General features: G+C 45.0%; 1 protein-coding gene across 1 annotated transcript in view; it reads left to right on the top strand.

Moving 5' to 3' along the window:
- Window positions 1-7,619: 7,619 nt before the first annotated feature.
- Cpsf100 (cleavage and polyadenylation specificity factor subunit 2) overlaps window positions 7,620-23,847 on the top strand; it is a 53,531-nt gene continuing 37,303 nt past the window's right edge. Inside the window, exons 1-4 of the mRNA XM_065451485.2 lie at window positions 7,620-7,944; window positions 8,611-8,876; window positions 16,043-16,288; window positions 22,726-22,814. Of these exons, the coding sequence (XP_065307557.1) occupies window positions 7,796-7,944; window positions 8,611-8,876; window positions 16,043-16,288; window positions 22,726-22,814 (750 nt within the window). The 5' untranslated portion in view covers window positions 7,620-7,795. The remainder of the gene's footprint in view (window positions 7,945-8,610; window positions 8,877-16,042; window positions 16,289-22,725; window positions 22,815-23,847) is intronic.

Below are 23,847 nucleotides of genomic sequence, written 5' to 3'. Positions count from 1 at the left end.
CGCTAATTCTAGCGCACGGCGAAGCAAAGGCCGCAAGGACGCTGCGCTCCATCTGGAGAAAATAACACTAATCTAGAGTACTTTCTCCGTTAGGGTCATGCATCCGAAACCATGCGTTTAGGTGCAGCCGTGTGCACGGCATGACACCAGAGAGGAACGAGCAGTACAGGTGAAATAACACTTGTGTACCCCAAGGCGACAAAGCTTCTGTTTTTGTGCCTTCGGCTTGCCGACACCGGCGTCTACCATGGGAAAAAGACGCAAGAGCAAAGCGCACGTTTCGAGAAGAATGGAGAAAGGACAAGAAACTGAGCGGTAAGCAAAACGGAAACTATTCTTTAGGCGTTTAGTCGCATGCCGCTTAGTATCTAATATGCATATTACCATGCGTTACAGGATGGATTTCGTCACGTGACGGCGGAACGACTGCTCACTGCAAGTACTGCAATTGCAACATTCGACCCCACTACAGTGATCTGTTGAAGCACGCAGAAACCAAAAAGCACCGCGAGTGCGCAGTAATCCCAAGTTCGCAACAAAAACTGCCGCAGCTTCTAGCGTCTTCGAGTCGAACGTACTATGAAAAGGCTCGCCGAGAGTTAAGGATCGCCTTGTACACTGCAGTGCACACTTCCATAAATGCTGTCGACGAACTTGGTGAGATTCTGCATTCCGAATTCAATGATTTTGATCTGCACAGAACGAAGTGCACGGCTATAATTACGAATGTTCTCTTCCCGTACTTCACGGAAAACATGGACAAACAACTGAACGGCTCCAGCTATTCTCTAATGGTGGATGAATCAACCGATGTATCCACGACAAAGCAACTTTGCATGGTTGTGCGGTTTCTGAGTTTAGAAGAAAACAGGATTGCAACCACCCTTCTTGATCTCGTAGAGCTGTCTGATGGAACGGCAGAAACGCTTCACGACACGGTATTGAAGACGTTGGACAAGCACGGCCTATCGATCAAGAACTGTCTCGGACTCTGCACCGATGGTGCAAATGCCATGTGCGGCAAACACAATTCTCTGTTCAGTCGTCTTAGTGAGGACAACAAAGACTTGATTCTGATCAAATGCTCTTGCCACAGCCTGGACCTTGTGGCATCCAAGTCGATGGAGGCGATTCCTTCTGCGGCTGAGCACTTAGTGCGAGAAACCTACAACTACTTTGCACACAGCAGCTGCCGGCAAGATGCTTATAAGAGACTGTATGCCAGTATGACAGTGGAAGATGAAAGTGCAAATACACCGCCCAAGATTCTGTCGCTTTCGCAGACGAGATGGCTTGCTATTGCAGACTCTATAGAAAGAATTTTGGCGCAGTACCAGTCTCTCGAAGAGTTTTTTGAGAAAGCAGAAGATCGCAGCTACAACGTGCGCATTTTACGAGAGATGTATCGAGACAGAAAAAATTATGTTTACCTCGTGTTTCTTGCCTCAGTTCTCCGTAACGTTAGGCGAGTGAACAAAATGTTCCAAACAAACACAACTGACCCACTGGACCAAGAGCTAGAAAATTTGTATTTGGAAATTCTTAGGCGGATTTTGAATCCATCAGTTTTGAGGCACAACACAACGGCAAGTCTGCTGTCGCTAGACCTGGCAAAAATGAAGTCGATTTTCCTGCAACCAGAGGTAGTGGACCTAGGTGACGTCTTCAGAGAGAAGATTTCACTAGTCCCTATTGAAGACCAACGGGCCGTGAGGGAGCGCTGTTTCCAATTCTTGAGGCAAATGGCGATGGGACTGCAGCAGCGACTTCCAAATGCCTCCTCTGCACTTCGAAGACTGTGTGCCATAAATCCCGATGGCATAGAAAGTGCTAAGAGCCGTGAATGCATAATGAAGCTACCGCTGCATTTTTTTTAATGTTCCTCAATCGAACTGGAGTCTGAAATACGCCAGCTGCAGAGTGTTAGCGGTGCACTTGATCGCGCATCATGTTTGACTTTCTGGCACGCAGCGGCATCGTACAAGGACCCTAGCGGCGAATGCCCTTTTCAACACCTGGCGCAAGGAGCACTGAAAATTTTGACCCTTCCAATTTCTAACGCTAATGCAGAGCGCGTGTTCTCTTGCGTGAACTTGACGAAAACAGATCCGTAACAAAATGAAGCTGGACTTGCTCATGGCGATTCTGCGAATCAAATTTGGGCTACGACTTCAAGAAAAAACAGCATCATCGTTTGACGTTCCTGCTGAGTTGTTGAATAGAATGTGCCAAAATTACTCCGGCATGAACACTATCTACTCTAGATAAACTACGCGGACTGAACTTTTATTTATTTGCAACGTACCTGATGCTTGAAGGCCAAGCAAGAGAACCAAATTTCCTTGCTCTTTATTTACTCTGTGTTCTTGTGTTGATTCAAAATGATATTATTTATTGTTCATTAATAAAAGTTGCTTATAATAATGGTACTTTTCTACTTGGCTACAAATTTGGCGCCAAGACCAGGTGGCGTGGCTACTTTTGGCTACTTTTAGCCTCAGTTCTGGCTCTTTTTGAAAAATTCCCAACGGCAACCCTGGACGGCGCAAAGAGCGATGGAACGAATGCTAGGCATAACTTTAAGAGACAGAAAGAGGCGGTTTTGATCAGAGAGCAAACAGCCATAGATGATATTCAAATTGACATTAAGAGAAAAGAAATGGCACTAGGCAAATCATGTAATGCGCAGATTAGATAACTGTTGGGCCAATAGGGTGACAGAATGGGTACCAAGAGAAGGGAAGCGCAATAGACGACGGCAGAAGACTAGGTGGTGCTACGAAATCAGGAAATTTGCGGGTGCTAGTTCGAATCGGTTGGCGCAGGACAGGGGTAATTGGAGATCACAGGGAGAGGCCTTCGTCCTGCAGTGTACATAAGATAGGCTGGTGATGATGGTCATGTTACAATTAGAAAAAAAAACGGTTGAATAAATTTAATCACGTCCAGGCGCCAATTTGTGACGATAAGTTCAGCACTACCGCACTCCGCGACTTCTGCAGCATCAGTCAGAACTGGTACTGTCAGTCATCGTCACCGGCGGCCTTTCGCCCACTGGCGTTCAACAGCACCTATTTTACCGCCCCGGCAGCCCATGTCCGAGCTTAGGCAAACTCGACCCCCCTCCGCAATAGCCTCCTGAGACCCGGCTATGGGGATTTGTCCAATATATTGGACATTCAGATATGAGGCAGTACTCCTGTGACAAGGCTTTCATCCTCATAAAACCACGCTGTCCCGCTTATTGGACACTTGCTTGCGCCATCAATGCATCATTGATCAAAATACATCGTTCAAATTCCCGCCGAAACAGTTCCACAATGGCGGCATTCAGCGGTACGGCATTTAACGCCAGCTGCCGGAGAAATAAGGACTCTTTCTCGTATTTCTACCTGCTCTTAGGGCATATCTTTGAATTTCATACTAAAGTTAATACGTCAGCATACGCGCAGAAAACAAAATTTAAACTGTTCGCGCGCTTACTTTTTTTTACGCTTCCTTTGATTTCGCGTGTCCATTACGTTGGACGCTAGGACTCAACCCGGTTATTTCGACTGCACTTTTGCGATGGCTTTCTTATGAACAGCAGGCGAGTACTGTTGGCATTTAGCGGCTTGTGGACGAAATCGCGTCTCTTTTTTTTCTTTAAGGGACCGGCCTCGCGTGTCTGATGGATTAAGCCGATAACTTTTCCTTTTTCAATCCATGGCTTGGACCCGCAACACACCAGCTGACGCAGGTGGTCTCGTAAGGGAAAAACATATCGATATCCCTCTACCAGATATTGTTCGCATGTACAACGTCAACATGGGCGGTGTTGACAAGGCAGACCGAATGATAAGTTACTGCAGGATAAAAGCACGCGTCAACATGTGGACAATCAGAGCCATCTTTCACCTCGTCTACATTGCCCTGAACAACTACTGGGTGCAGTACACGCCGGACATACGCTCCCTAAAGAAACAGCGGAAAGAAATACTCAAATATATGCAGCTCGGCCAATCTGTTGCTGAGACTCGTGGCTCAAGGGAACAAGCAGGATGAAACGGAGAGTGAGAACGAAGCCGAGTGGCATAACCATTCAAGGCAGGTTCAACTGTCTCCTCGAGAACCCCAAGAAAAGAGCATTACCCACTGCTCAGTGTTGGCAGACACTGCAAAAACTGCTCATTGCAGACTACAGGACTGCGACATGAATAGAAAGTTCTTTTGCACCAAATGTCGGCTCTTCTGCTGCATCACCAAGGACAAAAAGGTGTTTTGGAATTTCCCACAGGAAGTCAACAAAAGAGCAAAATTTTTGTTGAGCAGGGGAATGCTCTTTTTATGTACTTTATTCACTATTTTGCCTTTCGAGGTACTTAAACATTTTTGCACACGAGTTTGAGCGCAATATCTGCGGTACGTCATTACGTGCGCGCTGTGTGAAAAGAGACCGGGTAGCATCCCAGTGTCCAATATATTGGACATCATGCTGAGCTGAAACTATCAGGGCCAGTGAAAAAATATTTAACACTTTTCACCTTCATAACCCTACTGATTTATTCTGAAAGCTTGGGGAAAATCTGTGCACCCAAATGCATCTCGGGTCTCAGGAGGATAGACGAGCGCACGCCAAGTTTCGCCCGAGACGCCAGCGCTCGTTTCTCCCCTGGCGGCACGGTTTCCAATCCCCCGGGGGTTTGCTTCCGCCGGTTCCCTTCGCTCGCGCTGAGCCAGAGGAGGCCAGGCTGAGCGCGCGCTGCACGCGAGAAGGTGTAGGTTTCCGTCGCCGCTTCCCTTCGCGGTCGCGCCCGCGTTCAGTTCGCGCTGCGCGCGAAACGTCTCTTGTTTGCGACGGCGCCTCTTCGGATGACCGGAAATTATTATTGTGTTGTTAACTGTCACGACAGCAATGTAAACATGAAAAGGTTGATGCCACCAGTGAAATTATACCGATTCACAAGAAAATGGTACGAAAGAAGCAGACGACAGACATGGATTACTGCGGTGCGCCGAGCGAAGTAAACATCTGGCAAACGAAGCGAGATCGTTTATTGATCACTCCTGAGTGTATGACGGTTTCTATATGTAACCCACGTGAAATTAATAATTACTCGGTACATAATCCTTTTATTCATATAAAAACTTTAAGTTAAACGAGCGCTTGTCCTGTCTTCTTTCTCGTGTTTCGTTTGTGTGTGCGCTGTCTAAGAATGGAAACCACGTCTGTTGTATGCGCTAGCAGTGGCCGAAGTTCACGCGTGCCGAGAAATTGAATATGTGCATGATGCATTGAACATGACCGGAGTTCATTCCCGCTTCACCACCGCACCGATCGATCGGGTTACTGGACGATACACACCCGCGTCTTGGTCGCGCCGGCATTGCTGAAGCAGGAATGATTAATAATACTTTCAACTTCCGTCTCTTGAGTACTGTTAAAAATGACCAAGCTGTCTACATTGCTGCCTCTATTCCATATTGTAGGGGACGTACTAGTTAAAGTTGTGTGCGCATGTCGTACTTGTGCTATGCAGCGATATATCTTGTTTATTTCCGCACAGTGTCGATAGAAGTCCGTTGTCGCCATCAGAGACAACACGGATTTGTAGCAAACATAATGTGAGAAACTGCAAAAATGACTTTAGCTCGTAGGTGCCGTATGTATGTGCCGCATCGTATGTGCTGACGATTTTTCCGGCGGCACATACGATGTCGTTTCCAATTACCTGCTCTGCGTCCCTTACATGGTTAAGCAGACGCTGCCGTTTCGCCGCATTGCAGCCATAAAAATAATTGTCAAGCGTACCGATCTTCTTAAAGGCAAATATAGCGTGTGCAGTTTGTTTCACACTAAGGGGAAAACTCGGAACGTATTGCGTCGCGATGCGGCAAGCAATGGAGTCGTGCGGCGGCAGCAGCTCGAGCAGGCGCACACGCTTGAGGGGCAGTGCCGTGATCTGCGTCGTCTGCTACGGCGGCGCGCGCTGGCCGCATTTTCGGGAAGCGTGGTACTGTCAGGGGCAATGCACCGATTTCATCGGTACTGCGGGAACTGAGCTGATATTCTTTACTAAACGTTGTGCGTCGCCACACTCTGATCCTTCATTGGCGATAATGGAGTTCCACAAACTTCTTTTGACAACATGGTTCATTTGTTCTTTCGAAAGGCCGGAGTACTGAGCGTGTGCACGTATATTTCTTCACTGTGTGTGCTACCGTAATGAGCAGCGACAAAACGCACCAAGATGTGCGCGCAACGTGCTCAGTCTTTGTTTGACTCGAAAGGAAAACAAAGCACTAAACAATGGGAGTCGAACACGGTGAAACAAACGGACACGATTAAATGAACGTTGTAGGTTCAGACAATGAGCTGGAAGTGATTTTTCTCGATAATCTTTCGCTACACCAGACAGACCCTGCCCGCCGGTGGGGAATTGGACACGTCACGCTCGGAACTTCAGTTAGTATCTCGTCGTGTCCCCAGCGGCAGCGATGACAGCGCTCATCCTGGAAGGCAGTGAAGTGTAGAATGACTTGATCAGGGATGTGTTCATTCGCTGCACGTCTCAGTCACTGACGATGGTGGATCGAAGCCTATCCTCGGGCGACTGATAGAGGGGATGTTGCGCCAGCGATACTTTCAACGAGCCCCAGACATTTTAAATGATGTTGGCGCCCGGGGATTGAGGCGGCCGCTCCAAGAGAGTGACTGCGCGCTCTTCTAGCAGTTCTTGCACAGCACGAGCAGTGTGGATCGGCGTCCTATCGCGTTAGAATAGTTAGTCGCCTTCCAGAAACGGGCCGTCAAGAATGTATGGAATCAGTACGTCGTCTATGACTGCCATGCAGCGATGAACTTACATTCGAGGCGTATCAGTGGGCGTCGCGCAACGCTTAGCAAAGAATACCGGCTCCTTTCACGCAGTAACGATGTGATCAGCGCCCTGCACCTGACAGTAGAACGTTTCTCGACAATGCGGCCAGCGTGCGTCGCCGTAGCAGACGACGCCGTTCAAGATCCCGCCCCTCGAGCATCTGCGCGAGCTGCTGCCGCCGCTTGACTCAAGCGCTCGCCGCATCGCGATGCAATGCGCTTCGAGTTTTCCCCTAAATGTGAGAGAGACTGTACACCGCCCTTCGAAAGAAATGTCCACGCGCACACACCGCGCGCGGCGCGAAACGTGCCCAAACACGCGCAGTGCAGGAGGCAATCAAGGCGGCGCGAACGAGAGATGGGAGAGGGGCACCACCGGCTAATAGAATTTTGCTCCGCATGCGGCGCTCTCAACGCCGGCGCAGCAGCGCCGCTCTCGGTGCCGTTCTTGTCTATGCCGGCACGCCTAGGGTCAAATGTTTACAACACGAGCTAGGAAATCCTCTCCGTAGCAAAAGCCCCCAGATTTTCCCTCTCACGCCCGTTCTTACTCGCGCCTGCACGCAAACGGTTGGCGAGCCCTCAAATGAACATCTCGTATCAGCTATAGAGTTTCCTACAAAAATGTAGGAAACTCTATGGTATCAGTTGGTATCAGTAAAGATAGAGTTTTCTACATCCTCCGTCGTTTCCTACGTGTTAAATGGCTGTGCAATGGCTTGAAGTGGCTTGACAGTACATGAGAAAGACATGCTGCAGACAATCCAATCCAAGCCAACGCGCTAAACATGGCAGACGCGAGGCCGGCATTTGTTCCGCGGCGTCGGTCTTTCTAAACTTGTGTGCGCTCCCAAATGTGCATATTTTGACTGCACAGGTGTATGTGTTCGTAGGTGCTCGCTGCAGAGCGCCTCATCGTTTCTTTTTTTTTTCGGTATGACTTCCATTATCAAACTGCACGCCATTTCGGGCGTTCAAGATGAATCGCCGCAGTGCTACCTCTTGCAAGTGGACGAATTTAAGTTCTTGCTCGACTGTGGCTGGGATGAGTTCTTCAGCTTGCAAGCTGTCAAAGAAATGAAAAAGTGAGTGAGCGTGAAACCGTGTAGAAGTTCTAGTCGGCGTTCTTAAGACAACCATTTGTTTTCGTAGCCAACTTGTCTTTTAAGCGTTTCTTTTAAACGTTCCTTGATTTTGTGATTTTACAGTAATCGTGTCATGTCTAGACTCTAGGCATTTCTAGACATTATTTTGGGGCATTTGATGAACTTATGTACTCTTGTAGGGAAGGGCCAACGTAGAGACCATTGTGCTCATTTCGCAACAGGTGTTACTGACTCTTGGCGCAGCCGCATCATTGTGTGATGTTTTCATATCGCTTCGGTGCACGATTATCCTTAAGTTTACATGTGTGCACACCTTTCTCCAGTAATGCCTTAGCACACTTTATTTTTTGCTTGCCATGATAGATCCTCTTTTCAACACAAATAAAACCTTCGTGAACAGCGGAAGGAAGACTTCAGTAGGAGTAGTTTCCTTTCATCAAATGCTCGAATTAAAAACAACGTCATGGATGCAGAATTTAAATGCGATGCTTGCCATCATCACAATTGTTAAGCGGTTATGTTGGGAAATTTATATTCTAATGCCTACCTTATATTTGCTATCATGGGTAGCATTTGTATGACTTCCTTCATCTTTTACATTATGAAGGATTCGAAGTATGGTGCTCACATCATTTCTCTATGCAGGCATGCAAGCCAGGTGGATGCAGTACTTCTTTCATTTCCTGACTGTGGACACCTGGGGGCACTGCCATACTTGGTGGGGCAGTGTGAGCTCAAGTGCCCCATCTATGCAACTGTCCCCGTTTACAAGATGGGCCAGATGTTCATGTACGACCTGTTCCAGTCACGCCATAACATGGAGGACTTTACTCTTTTTACCCTCGACGATGTCGACGCTGCCTTCGACAAAATCATTCAACTCAAGTACAGCCAAACAGTCAATCTGAAAGGTGAGGTCACATTATACATTTATGCTGCATGCTACCACAACCTCATGGTCCACAGATGCAAATGTGTGTCTAGATATGGGCCACAAGATTGAGTGGAGTTCATGCTTGGCAGACACTGGCTGAACCACGCGTAATTCAAACGGTATGTCACATTCTCTGCTAGCCACTGTGTGTTTATATGCACACGTATGGCATGCATATTTTCTAAAGGCTTTTTGTTCTGTGGCTGAAGCGCAGTTTTAAATGCTAAAATGCAATTTTTGATGTTCAAGAGAAACATTAGGATTTGCGCTGCAAAAAGGCTAGTAATTGCATGTGTCGAGCACGTGATATGTATCGTCGCACCCTCGGTTCACCACAATCATGTATATTTTGTGTGTGTGTCTCTTGCGTTTCAACTACATCACAAAAAGCATTTGGCATCGTTTTAAACAATTGAAATGGTCACAGCAAGGCATGGGTGTAGCTCTTTTGCAATTTGTTGTCTGGATGTGTTGGTGATTCCATACACTATGTGATACCACGAAACATGAATGAGGTATTGTGAAGATCACTTGGCAGTAGAAAAAAAAGTAAGAACTCGCATTATATTGCAGGACACACTTGATCTCAGGCATATAATTGCATGGCTGTGTGACCACCTTTATCTGTGCCTGAGATGTCCCTTTATTATGCGGTCCTAGTCCCATTAAGAAGACATAATCTTTTCTTCAATCAAAATTTATTCTCTGTTAAGGAAACCGAAAGTACAGCATTACATGACGATCATATGGCACATGGCAGAAACAAGACACAGGAAGTCATACCACTGATTTGTTGGCAGCCATTACTACATGCATTTTACTGTGGTGATCATGCCATTGTGCTATCACTCATAGTGGCATACATAACCTGTCTACTGAACTTAGTTTCTGTTTTGGACTTCACAGAAGAAAAAAATTGCTGTGGCTTAGGTAAGGTTAAGCCCAGGATGCGAAGCATACTAGCCTTTATTTTAGTTGTTGAACCACTGTTTAGCCTGGTGAACTGCTGTTGCTTGGCTATATTTGGTTCGGCTAGACGAAGAAACAACTCATGCATTACTTCTTCGCCTTCAAGAGTGGAACGCGACAGCGTTCCCGTCGACCCGCCAAGGGGTGTAAGACAATGGGCTACAGGGCAGCGACTACGCGCCCCGCATTGGACGCGGTGAGCGTCGAGCAAAGCAGCGTTCGGCGCGGCAACGAAATGTGCGCCTGAGCAAGAGACGCACGCCTTAGAAACAGCGCGTTTCTAAGGCAACACCGCATTCACTAGAGGCGCTTTTGTACCGCTTTGAAGCGTTGTACTCGTGGCTCAGTGGTAGCGTCTCCGTCCCACACTCCGGAGACCCTGGTTCGATTCCCACCCAGCCCGTCTTGCAAGAGTTGAGCCAAAGCCACTTCTCCTCTGTCGTGACGTCACGGTGTCACGTGATTTCATGGTCACCGCCGCGCCTGAGGAGCTGGGTTGAGCCCTCGTAATATGCTTCGCATAAAAAGAAAGATGGTGATGCATAAACAAGCGGTGAAGTAGGGTGAGCATTAACAGTTAGCAACTGCTTATTTTTTTGTTGTTGTTTTACATGACCGCATGATTAACAAAAAGTGTGGCATTAATTGAGTTGCGCAACGGTGACACCAACAGAGCAGGCAGAATGCAAGTGGAACATGCATAAATAACACCAATGAAGTGCCGAAACAGACCCTGTGGCCGAGTGCCAGTCCCCTATTTAGTGATGGCTTGCACTTCTTTCATGCAAAAATGTGGAATTAAATGGAATTATATTATCAGTGGTTCAGCAGTGGCATAGAGGTAGATGATCCACCTCGCGTGCAAGAGGACCGTGGTTCGCATCCCGGTGCTGCGCAATTTTCCACTGGATATTTAAAAAAAATGCATGTTGATAAAATTGCATAAACAGGCCTGAAGTGTGGCCTGATCCTGGTGACCAGAACCGGTAACGCACTCCCTCACTAGAGCAGGATTGGCCACCCTGGTGCAGTACTTGGCCACAACCTCCTATATGAATACAATAATCAAACCCCGGCCCTCAGCCCCAGCAGCTCCGAAGCAACTGACCACGGTGGCGGTCCGACTTGTGATGCAGCAGAGGGTGCTGAGAATCTCTGGATCCGAACAGGCCACCGTTGGAATCTGAACCTGGCGATGTTTAATGCTAGAACGTTATCTAGTGAGGCAAGTATAGCAGTGCTATTGGAGGAATTAGAGGGCAGTAAATGGGATATAATAGGGCTCAGTGAAGTTAGGAGGACAAAAGAAGCATATACAGTGTTAAAAAGCGGGCACATCCTGTGCTACCGGGGCTTAGCGGAGAGACGAGAACTAGGAGTCAGATTCCTGATTAATAAGGATATAGCTGGTAACATACAGGAATTCTATAGCATTAACAAGAGGGTGGCAGGTCTTGTTAGAAACTTAATAAGAGGTGCAAATTGAAGGTTCTACAGGTCTACGCCCCTACGTCCAGTCATGATGACCAGGAAGTCGAAAGCTTCTATGAAGACATTGAATCGGCGATGGCTAAAGTCAAAACAAAATACACTATACTGATTGGCGACTTCAATGCCAGGGTAGGCAAAAAGCAAGCTGGAGACTAGTCAGTGAGGGAATATGGCATATGTTCTAGGAATAGCAGGGGAGAGTTATCAGTAGAGTTTGCAGAACAGAATAATATGCAGATAATGAATACCTTCTTCTATCATCACTGATAGCTTTGCAGCTGTGCTACCCATACATCTTACTTTGATGTCATGGTATAGAGGGAAAAAAAGCAATTACTCAATCATGAATGTGTTGCTTGCACAGATCATGCAGTTGTCATGCCACACATTACATAATCGAAGCTAAATTTAGCTGTTTGCTTGGCGTTCGGAGAGGCGAACCGAGGCAGTGCATTTGTCGATTCAAGCAGGAGTGACTGCATTTGAGAGAACTGACTCAGTCATAGAAGGTATAATTTATCAAACTCAAAACTGTGCTCCTTGGGAGTTATAAGGCCTACAAGTGTGTAATTTATTGCTGAAATTTCACGCTTGCTTGGTTATGGTGCCTCTGCGTTGAACTCGCACAGTCCAGAAATGGCATGAAGAAACTCGGGCAGCAAGCCAAAGGGATGTCCGACCCCTTTGATGACAGCAGAATGTGTCCACCTCCATTGGGAGCACAAGCGCAGGAGCCCCTACCATGTACATACAAGGGCGGCGGACTCCAGTGGCACTAGTAGGAGGATCATTTCTTTACCTTAGTGACCCGACAGTCTCTGCAAAATAAATGAACCCACTATGGATAGGCTGCGAGGATGATAGCAAAATTAAACCGTAAGACCCACCCCCGACTACCTGTAACATAAATTAAGCTTTCTAATGCGTGAATAAATGAACTTGTGCATTTAGCTACATCATTTTTACCCCATTGCCAGCACACCCCCTGGAGCACGCGCAAGACATTTCACATGCTCCACTGCAGCTGCGTCCCTAATACAGCCTATGCAATTTTTAAAAATAAAAACATGCACATAACTCTGTACATCACTTCTTGAGCCATAAGAAATAAAGTATTCAGCTACTACAGTAACATATCAGTGCTCTGAATGTTACTCGCGCTTTACAATCACTGGAGAGAAGTGATGTTGCTGCCAGAAAACTGGTTCTTCATCTGCCTCTATTCACAATAGTACAATCCAATCCAACATTAAAGCACCAACCTCGTTTTACATCTATTCGATTTGGTCTGTACTTACATAAACAAGGAACCTTCACACGCAACAGATTTGTCAGTTTTGTGTGACGCCTGCCATACTTATTCGAAGATAAGTCAACCTTCTTTTTTTTTTTTTTCAAAAATGATATCCAGAATGAGCTATCCACCTATAATTGTTACCAAAGTATCTCGACCTATACTCGTGAACCAACCTAGCTAAAGTTCCATGCGAATGGAGTACCTCCTTCACAGCCCCTATAAAGACAATCTGGAGATTATCTAGACTGGCTTTAGGAAATTCTGCATATGCAAGGTACTCAACAGCACCAAGGATCATGTTGTTAGGGTGCCTGGGTCATTGGCAAAGCATCCGATGAGGACGACTACTCTGGCACTTAGGACGAGGATGTAGCTTGTGACATTGGCTAGCAAGATTTAGTAGCCGAGCTTGTAGTAAATAAGCGAGTGTCATATAAGTTGTTGTAAAAAGATATGGGTCTGCATTTATTTGAATTACCTATTTTTATTTCTCTGCAAGTCCAATATAGAGGTTGACCTGTATACATGTTTGACCAATCTTCAAGCAAATACGGTAGTTATTTTGTTCCTTTAATGCTTATCAGGTACATGAAATTACAGCAGTTCCTACAGACCCCTTCGAGCTCTCTGGTGTCCACAACCACACTTTTATTGATTAAAATATTAGTTTATTGATCTATTGATTGGTTGATGTGTTCCATGTGCCAAAGCAACACAAGTGTTATGAGAGACTTTACTAGTGGAGCAAACTATTTTGTTCCTTCTATGCTTGTTATAGCTGGATGGAATGACAGCAGGGTTTGCAGACGTTTTTTTGAAAATCTCTAGCACAAGTGGCACAGCAGCACCAATTGCGCCTAAGTACAACGTTTGTGACTTGCCGAGCCAGGCTGCGCCAAAACCATAACAATGCCTCATATTGCATCTAAGATGCTCCAAAACACTTGAGTGCGACCACTTAGGGCAGCCTGATTCAAGGCAGGAAGAGGGAAGTGATAGAGCTCAAGGTAGATAGCCTATGTTTTGTTTACTTGATCCTCAGGATATTGGGAGTCATTGCGTACCACACTTTGCTGGTCCGTTCCAGCCTGCGCATTCACATGCAATAATGCACAACCATATTAGTACACCTGCATGCCCGCGTTCGTGTTTTATGAGTGGCATACCTTCGTACTTATCCCCTAAGACGCCAACCCATGTGCAAGTTCATACCTCCAGCTGGGCCTGTAGACCTAACTTGCTTTGCTTGCTCGTTCACTCGGCGTCAGGACACACCTGTTAAAACCCATTCAGTGTGTACATTCCATTTCTGTGCAGTTGTTTCACTTACAGCAGTGTAAACACACATTGTAAAACGTAAATGCGAAAACTTCAATTAGGCTCCCTGTCACTTGCTAGGAACACTGTAGCAGCACACAATTCGTGTGTGAGTCTAAGGGTATTTGATTTAAATTAATTTGAAGCATCCATATTGTAACAATGTTACCATTTTTATCAAATGCTAATATTTTCTCACTTTGTGCTCTAGGTACTAAAGCCAAGGGGACCATAAAGGGGCTGGTATAATGGGAGTCCGTTTGATACAAAGCTAGACTGCAATCTGCAAGTTATCCCATCGCCACCATGTCAAATGCACTCACAATAGAGGCCCGGCAGGCCATTACGTCTGTGTCATCAAGCCATAGAAATAAGATATTAACGGGGAAAAGCAAACAAAGCAGCAAAGTGCATGGTCATGTTTATGCTGGTCAAGACAGATTATGATCAAAAGAACTCTCGCTGGAAGCATGGCTGGGTTAATGATGCACGGCGAGTGTTGGCCATAGTTAGTAATGCATGCATCAACATGGGAATGCATTTTACGTCAGCCGCATTCATGGGAGAACAGCGTGCTTGCAAACTGACAAAACCATTACTAATGGTCGAAAATATGTTGGTTTAAGAAGCTTTTTTAAACAACCCACGGTGTCAGTGCTTGTCTCCATTGTGCTTTTCTGTCCTTTGTCCACAGTTGCACTGTGCACACTGGGGTTTGAATTCTTGGAAGAATTAAATTGAAGAATCTAAATAGGATCTAAGTATTTTGCTCCGTAACAGGTCCCAAAATGCTGTTCGTATCATCCGTTATATTGTACCATGGGAGTTAGAATTACAGTTAAAACTCGATCTAACGAAACCCAGTCTTACGAGGTTCCAGATCTAACGAAGAAATTTCAATGCCCCAGCAAATAACCATAACATTCCATGTTGTCATCAACCCAAATTAACGAAACTAGCTTGCATTAAACCTGATTCGATGAAGCTTTTTCAGAAATGAATGAGTAAAAAAAAAGTTGGGATTTCTAATTTTGACATAGACGGGTTTTTCTTCGAGTGTGCACTCTAACGCTATCACTTTAAAACATATGTGCACCCTAGTCACGGCCCTAGCTTTATTTTGGCGAGGCTGCATGCCGCGCCCACGCACAGAACAAGACTCTGCAGCTGTGAGCATTCTTACTTATAAGGAAGCCGCGAGGGGAGCTAGTAGTTGGGCCGCCCTTGCAGACTTTTTGCACGCGCAGCCATGATTCAGCAGCAAATGCAATGCCAGAGTAGCTTGTGGGTGTCACTGGGCTACAATTTTAGATTTCAAAGGACCAAAAAACCCCTTACTCGTTTTTCGAAACTTCCCGATTTAACTAAATAATTCATGCATGGTCATCACTTTGTTAAATCGAGTTTCAACTGTACAAGGACTTCATTGTACCTGGTAAACATTGCAAAGTGGAACATAGATGTCTTTTGCGCACCCTGAAGTTGGATCTGTAACTGCAGGAGCTATTGGCAAAATTAAGGACTAGAGTAAAAATTGTGATGACTTACTTCATTGAGCCACTCCAGATTTGAAGTGGTACTGCTCTAAATAAGCTGCTCCAAATTTAAAATTTGCAGCTCCAAAAGTGTCCTTTTTACCCTGCTAACCTGCTCGAAACTAAAAATATTCTGGTACAAAACCAAGATTTTACTGCTCCCAAAATTGCATCAGAAGGTGCTCCTGCTGTTTCAAATCTACTCTAGGGAACCACGGGTGTCTGCAGGCCACACTTTGATTAACATAATAGTTGATTGGTGTAGTGATTGATGGCTAGGGTTTAATGTCCTAAAGCAGCAGCCACTGTGAGAGACATGATAGTGTAAAGCTGTAGATTAATTTTAACCACCATGAGCTCTTCAGCAGGCACCCAACATACATTATCACTTACGCATTCCATTTCCATTAGAATGCAGCCACCACAGCGCAGAATCGAACCTGCTACCATGTGCTCCTACAATACCATAGCCATTGAGCGACCATGGCAGATAGACTGTACTTTGGGAAACGCTGGTCTCTGCCTTGTTTGCAGGTAAAGGCCAGGGCCTCTCCATCACTCCGCTTCCAGCCGGTCACATGATCGGGGGCACAGTGTGGCGCATAGTCAAGGATGGCGAGGAGGACATTGTGTACGCGGTGGACTTCAACCACAAGAAGGAGCGGCATCTTAATGGCTGTGCTCTCGAAACCATCAGCCGGCCATCTCTGCTCATCACGGACTGCTACAATGCAAACTATGCACAGGCACGCCGAAGGACGCGTGACGAGCAGCTCATGAGTAAGCACCGCTTTCCATTTCTCCAGATTTCACTATTGTTGAGGTGTCTGTCGTACAATGTATATTTGTGTGCAGTAGCATAATCCACATCTGTGGGCTAATAGATCAGCATGCATATAATAAAGAAGTAGGTTAATCAAATTTGCTATGGGTTCCGAACCGTCGGCCAGCCTTCCATGCAACTTGTCCCGTCTGTCCTTGCTCATTTGCTCTTGCAGATGCACCGCGCCTCTTGTAGAGTTCTCCTGGACTGTGCTCATCAAGGCACCACTATAATGGTCAAAATTTGTGCTATATCCAAGTTACCCACTTGACTACAATCTGTAAATCTATGGCCAACACAACACCATAGATCACTGCTAGACTTCATTGAAGCAAACCAGCTCTATATGTACAGGTCGGTCCACTGTTAGAGGGAACACGCTAGTGTGTGGCTCATGCTCAGCGCAGCACTATGTACAGGAAGCGACGATAACCAAGTGCATGTGTGAAACGGTGCTGGTGCGCCGCACCCCGTGCATCATCTGCTGCCACCTTGACCCTTTGCCGCTTTGCTTGTGCAGTGCCGTGCTGCCATGCAGTCACACATCAACAGGATCTGCCTCAAGGAGAAGCATTTAATTCTGTGCACTGCTACCCGTGAGACATAGGAAGCACACAAATACTCTCACTTCTACTACAGTGACATAGAATCCGAATAATCAGGGGCAGAACTATGTTTCGGAGAATGGTATTTTTGGACAGGCCAAATAACATTGCCGTGCTGCGTCTCGCGCAAGCATTCGGCAGATGGAAACACATTCACAACACCGTCGGTAGCTGCAAATTATTATCTATGTATTTGCTTATATGTATATGTTAGTCTCACTCCCTCACTGTCACTTTGGGGGAAAGCAGCGACACTTCTGAATTACTATATACACGTTTACATTTCCTGATGTGCCAATGGCAGCTTTACACAGCATTTTGTATCTTCCAGCAACTCGACAGACTGAGCACGTTGTAGGCAGACATCACTGAAACATGCCATGCGCCACAGGGCCATAAACAAACTGCGGTGTCACTCATTTCGTTGAGTCAGTTGCCATGCTCCATCCATGAAGTGAATGTGTTTCGATCCGTCGTGCCATAACATCCGAATGCTAAGCCACCTCCAAAAAAACAGTGCTTCATCAGGGTGTCTACCAACCGGGAATTCTCAAGTATATTGAGTAGTCTGTAAAAACTCGGGGAAAACTCAGAGAATTTGTGCTTCTATCGGGAAGCTGTAATTTTATTGAAAGGGAACGAAAGTCGCGGTAATGCTGGCTCGAGTAACAGACAGGAATCGTAATCAATCATCTTTGATGCCCCATCGTCGACTGGAGGAGTTTCCAGTGTACAGTGAACGACCGACTTTTTGGATGGCTTCGCGGTGCCTCCACGTACTCCATAGAGTCAATGTATCAGAACGTCTGAAATTTTGGGCGCAAGAACCCTTCGCCATACGATTTTCCCGAGTTTTTTGCCGGGATCGCCGGTCCAAAACGGCATTAATCAAAGCCACCATTGCGGTCATTTTGATTACCTCACCGCCTCGAACCGGCGCTCTTGCATGCAGATCCTGCGGCAACGCTAGGCCTAGCTGCTCAATGTTCGCTATTAAGCTTCTTGCTGTTGGGTGCAGCGTTTTTCATTGAATGAATTCGCCGCTGTCAGCAATGGCACCGACTCCGAATTTGTGGTCCTCACAATTGGCTTCAAAGCTCAGAAGAAACTGTGCGTTGCATAATGCCGGTTCTCAAAAGTCAGCTTCGCTTTTGTACATAAATGTTAGTTCGTGAAGCGTACGCAAAAGTATTGCGGGGAAGCATAAGCATGTGAAGGGGCTATTGCCATGGGACACAGTATGTATTCCTTAATTATACACGCGTGCACCCGGTATCTCCTGTCACAGCCCAAGCACCGGTATTGCTAATACATGTACCAGCAGGCCTTCAGAGCTTTTTCGTATGTGCCCGTGGTAGTTTGGACAGTAAAAGACAGTAAAAGACATGCATTCTTTTCCAACTGGCCTATTTTTCTGAAGTTTTCTCGGCCCCTAGGCAGTTCAAAAATCGGACGTTGACTGTACAGCTCACCAAAAAGATGCTTCAAATGGTCCGTGGGGCAAACGAGCGGCGGAAGGAGGACGAGAACAGAAATGACCTACGCATTGAGAAATGAACAGGAAAGGAAGCACGCTGCCACCGTTTTTAAGGAGCTTGAGCTCAAAAAACAAAGTGTTGGCTGATGCCGAGATGCAGTTGTCCCTCATCAAACCAAATTAAAATCTTTAAAGCAGTGAAACACAACACTGAGGCATCATGTGCGGGCTGAGAAATAGGACAGTTGAGGTTGACTTACAAGCTGTTGAGAGAATCTCAATTGGGACAAAGTTCGGGCCTCATACCACTAAGCTTGCTATCAGTTGATAGAAATAGCTCATATTCGAAAATATTTGCTTCATTATGCATCTCCTTTTATTCGTATTTGAGGATGCCCAACTCGATTTGCAATTTTTTTCGAAAACATTTTATTTGCTGTGCATTTTACTAACCCCTCCCTTCTGTTCTCTTTTTGAATAAAATAAACACTACTCCTTAGTATTAAACTGGATCAAGTCGTCGTGTTTTTTTTTTTTTTTTTCACATGCTTGCTAGAAAGGGGCAGTATCAGGCGACATGGTTTCAGCCCGTCTCGACATAAAACATAGTTCTGCGTCACTCGGGGAATTTTGCAAAGGCGCTCAGGGAAAACCTGGAAAACTCGGGGAACTTGGAAATGTCAACTTGGTAGACACCCTGTTCATGTCACCTATAATGTTTTGAAAGCTCGATCATTTCTGTGCTCTTATCATCCAGATGCCTTGCAAGTGAAATGCATCTTTGCTCCTTTAGATCGCATTCATTGCAACTACAGCTCAAGATGTGTGGTCGCCCAGCCACACGGAGGCGAAACGATTCGGTGGGCAGCAAACATTGCACGGCGTGCGCTGCCCCAGCGCCATTTCGTGCATGCGCTTGCTTTTCAGTGCTTCCCTATATGGCGCTGCGCAAAGGGTGAGCCATGTGCTCGCATGTTCCCTCTAACAGTGGACCAACCTGTACATTATAACAAAACTATTTTATGCAGCGTGACAAAATTTCAAATTAAGAAAAAGAAATATCATTCAGATTGCTGCATTTGCTCAGAAGGCATTATTAAAGGAGGATCCTCAACAGCAATACAAACATAAAAATTTATGAGATAAAGCTCACACAGCATAAACGAACAATAGGTGCACATGTCAGATTGGTATGGAATATAAATATACTATAATTTTTACAGCAGATTTGGGGCCGCCAACAAACCTTTTCATATTGGGACTGTGTAACGTGAAGTTGAGAATTCAATTTTTTTCCTAATTTATAAGATGACTTGGTAATTTCCTATCACTTGCACATATTTGGCCTGCATTTCTGTGGTTCAGCCTGTTCAGATTTTGTTCCTTCAAGTTTCATCTGCTAATCTTCTAATCCAAGCCTTTTAGCATTTAGATAAATAGGTAAATCTCCAATTGCCTATGTCATCAGGGGGCTATATGCCTTCTCACCAACTACATACACTGGTACGAAGGACGGGGCTTGTGATTAACAAGAACATATTACTGGACTAATTGGTGCATAACTGTTAATAGGAAGAACCTTGTATGAACCTGATGACGACAACAGTAATACACACATAGACAGGACGAGTGCTGAGTACGAACTCTTTTTGAAATGCAGAGATCAAAAGTGTACGCAAATCTTCATGCAAGCACAGTAATACATCAGTGTCACTTTATGGAAGGGAACTGTTGTATATCACTGTGCACAGAGAGCAATGAGTCTGGGGTAATGATTACAAAGAGGTCTGCATGGTGCGTTTGCATGAAGATTTGTGTACAGTGCTAGGGGTGTGCAAATATCAAAATTTTCAAATCCGAATTGAATGTGATACATAGCTTTGAATATCAAATAATGATATGCACATACGTGCATTTATTAGCAATTTCGGTTATTTAACATGTTGGAACTTCGCAATTACATTGTATATGGTAAAAAAAATGAGTCTATACTAAAATATTGTATATTTGGCTCATGTTAACCTGGAAAATTGAGTAATTCCCACAAGCTGTCTGTTCTCGCCAACCCGTGTTTTATTATACATCAAATGCCCGTAAACTCAGAGGCATTCGACCCTGTGCCAGCTATCACTCATTGCGTCTGCTGTCAAGCAATAAGCTCGTTATTGGGGGTGGCCTTGCAAAAGAGCACATCTTGCTGTCCACAAATCTGTGCCCCTTGCTATTAAAAGGCTGGCTTTCTCACAAAGTTCAGCTGTCCAGTGGCTAAACGTATTTTACAGGAGGAATTTTGCCACCAGCATGAAATTATTACAAGATTCAACACAATATCAGGCACATATTGCTCGATTATATTGCAAAAGTTATATGATATGTACATAATTTATTTCACCTATATCAGCGAATAACATATTTAGTTGAACCTAAGCCGACCCTTGAAATTTCCAAGGCCAGAAAATAAAAAAGTCGAATGTAAGCAGAGTGAAAAAGAAATGATACTTGACTGAGAAAAGAGCATGCATCATATTACACAAGCATACTCGTCATATGCACGTCCGACGTTTACTCATTGGCGTGAGCAGCATCCGCAACACCACTGTCCTCTTTGTCACTTGTTCCTTCTCACAGTGAATCGTCCTTACTTCCATCCTGCACATTAGAAGTACTACACCTTTGGAACACGCACACAATCATTTCTGCCATAATTTCGTCCCATGTCACAACGATCCAGTTCACCAGCTGACTCAGCAAAGCATGCTTGATGCGTCCAGGTGAAGTGAACTGATGCTCTTGCAATGTCAACCAGTCAATATAATGTTTCTAAAGCCTGTCTTTGAATGTTGACGTCGAGCAGCCTCAATATAATCATGATGTTCATACTGCCTCACAAAATCGCAGTCTTAGAACATCAGTCAAGTGACTACAGTAGGAGCCGGGAACCAGGAGCGACTCCTTATGCAACAGGACCCCAGCATGGCATTGCCAAACCGTCTTGGCCCAGTCTTCCATGACTGTGCTACTCATCAACCTGTTCTCGTGAACATACACAACCACATTCTTCAGGAGTACTTTGGTTAAAGGAGTCTTGCGCCTAAAAACAATGTATGGCAGCAGCTTCCACCTGTCAGCAGCACAAGTCAACATTGTCATCGTTTGTTGCTTTTTATTGCCTGCACTTCAGGTATGAGCTTCCTTGGCACCTTTTTTTTAAATTGTGAATGCCACAGGCATATTTAAGTAGACTGGCATCTGATCAGCATTCCCAATTTGACCCAATTGGTAGCCCTTCTCCAGTCCTTCGTTGATTACATAGCACTTGAATACGATGAGCTTCTCATTGAATTCGCTAGAAAGCCTTTGGTATGCTGAAGTCCATCATCAAATGCTGCATACGAACCGCTTCAAAGTGGCATCACCCAGCCTCTGCTGGCCGTAAACTGGGTTCATGCAACGCCTCGAACATTTGCAACCTCCCTTTCCTTCACCTGTAATCTCCATCATTGTAGGGATGCATGCTTCTCTGTGTCCTGATGAAGTTCATATTGTTTTTGTTTTGTTTTGTTTTTTCCACTTTGTAGTGTCGACCTTTCTGTAGTCCGGTGAACACCATCCACATTGCAGCACAGTTTAAGAGCTCGTTCCATTTGTTCCACCATCGGCGCACATTCTTTTCATCTACGCTGAACTTGTGCTTGACTTGGAGGTTTCATGTTTTCTCTGCTTGCGAAACGACCTTTTGCTTAAAGGCCACAGTGTAGTGGGGTCACTTGGTGGGTTCTATTTCACCTCAAGCATGGGCTCTTCACGAGAACAAAGCAACAGTGAAATGCTTGCAGACGCAACCACTCAGAATGACACACTTTGAGAAAACGAAGAAACAAAATCGCACACACCAGTCGCCAATTTGCCCACTGCTATTCTGTGGCCCCGAGATGACATTAAGTGTCTGGTGGTTGCAGCCAAATCGCATCCTCGAATCTAAGCTGACCTTCTACTTTTGCACATTGTTTTTTAATACCTGCTTAGATTCAAGTATATGCAGTATAAGGAATCAGTTAATATAATAAAATATCAGATATACTGAAGCAAATATAATATCACAAATTTATTTAGCCTAAAATATTTCAGCATGTATGCTTTACAATGAATATTGGATGTGAAGACAGTCTTGGGTCAAATGCACCTTCATTGTAATGATGCTCAAATGTATGTGATGAAGTTGATTTATTTACTTGTCTATCTGGCAAAATGACCTGCACTGCTGAAGCATTACAGTGTGGGACTGTTATCATTTCTGATATGTTCCTTGCAGCCAACATTCTCCAAACCCTGCGGAACGGTGGCAACGTTCTAGTGGCCGTCGACACCGCTGGCCGTGTCCTCGAACTGGCCCACATGCTGGTACGACAAGTCTGCTGATGCTCGTTCAAGCTTGAAGCTAACATTTGCACACTTAAACAATGTCACTGTAGTAGACTGTGCTTATCGTTTTTGTTGTTTAACACTTATAAGTCCCTGGGGCATAGGTAATGAAATCGGACTTCTGAGTATCAATCTTGGTACATTTAGATGAATACCATAATCATTCTCGCACTGAGCTTAAAACCCACCATGGAAGACAGGTGGCTATGGCGTCGTGCTGCTAAGCTCGGGATCATGGGTTCAATCCCAGCTGTAGTTGTCACATTTCAGTACAGGCGAAATTCAAAAACGCTCATGCACTTGTTGTATTCAAGTGCATGTAAAAGAACCCCAGCCCATCAAAATTAATCCGAAGTCCCCCACTATGCCGTGCCTCATAGTCATATCTTGGGTTTGGCTCGTATATCGCAATTTAATTAATTTAATTTTTAACCAAACTAGAGTTCGATTTATGTATATCTTATTGGTAAATGGTACCATTGAAAGAGCATGCTTAACCTGTACATAATAATATGTGTTTAATCCAAATACTTTTTGTCTGGTGCTTTTATTTTATTTTTTTTTTTCACATTTCCAGCTTGGCAATTGAGTTACACATTCGTGGTTCATGCATTTGTCTGGTTAGGCTCTCACTAGGGTAAACAGCAAGAATGTTTTATGAACTATGCAATTTAAATACTTCTTACTTGCGTAACACTGGTGCTTTGTAGGGTTGCATTGGTAAACTTCTTTTCGATGTGTTATATTTTTATTGTACATTGACTGGCAAAGTTAGCAGAAGTAGAAACGGCGAAGAACATGCCACACCTTCCATTAGCACTACATCCATGTCACGTAGCCATAACTGCCAACTGTACCAAATTTTTCTAAAGTTTTACAAATTTTGGCTCATTCTACAATTTCACAAGTGTTGCTTCAAGTTTTATGCAAAATGAATTCTGTTTGCTAAAAAAGCTTTAAAGGTGGTCAAAAATACTGTGCGAGATTGCAAAACAGTGCGTATACAAAAGAG

This window comes from Dermacentor albipictus, chromosome 10, assembly GCF_038994185.2.
Source record: "Dermacentor albipictus isolate Rhodes 1998 colony chromosome 10, USDA_Dalb.pri_finalv2, whole genome shotgun sequence".
In the NCBI taxonomy this organism is placed as follows: Eukaryota; Metazoa; Arthropoda; class Arachnida; order Ixodida; family Ixodidae; genus Dermacentor; species Dermacentor albipictus.
This window is presented reverse-complemented; position numbering and strand designations above follow the sequence as displayed.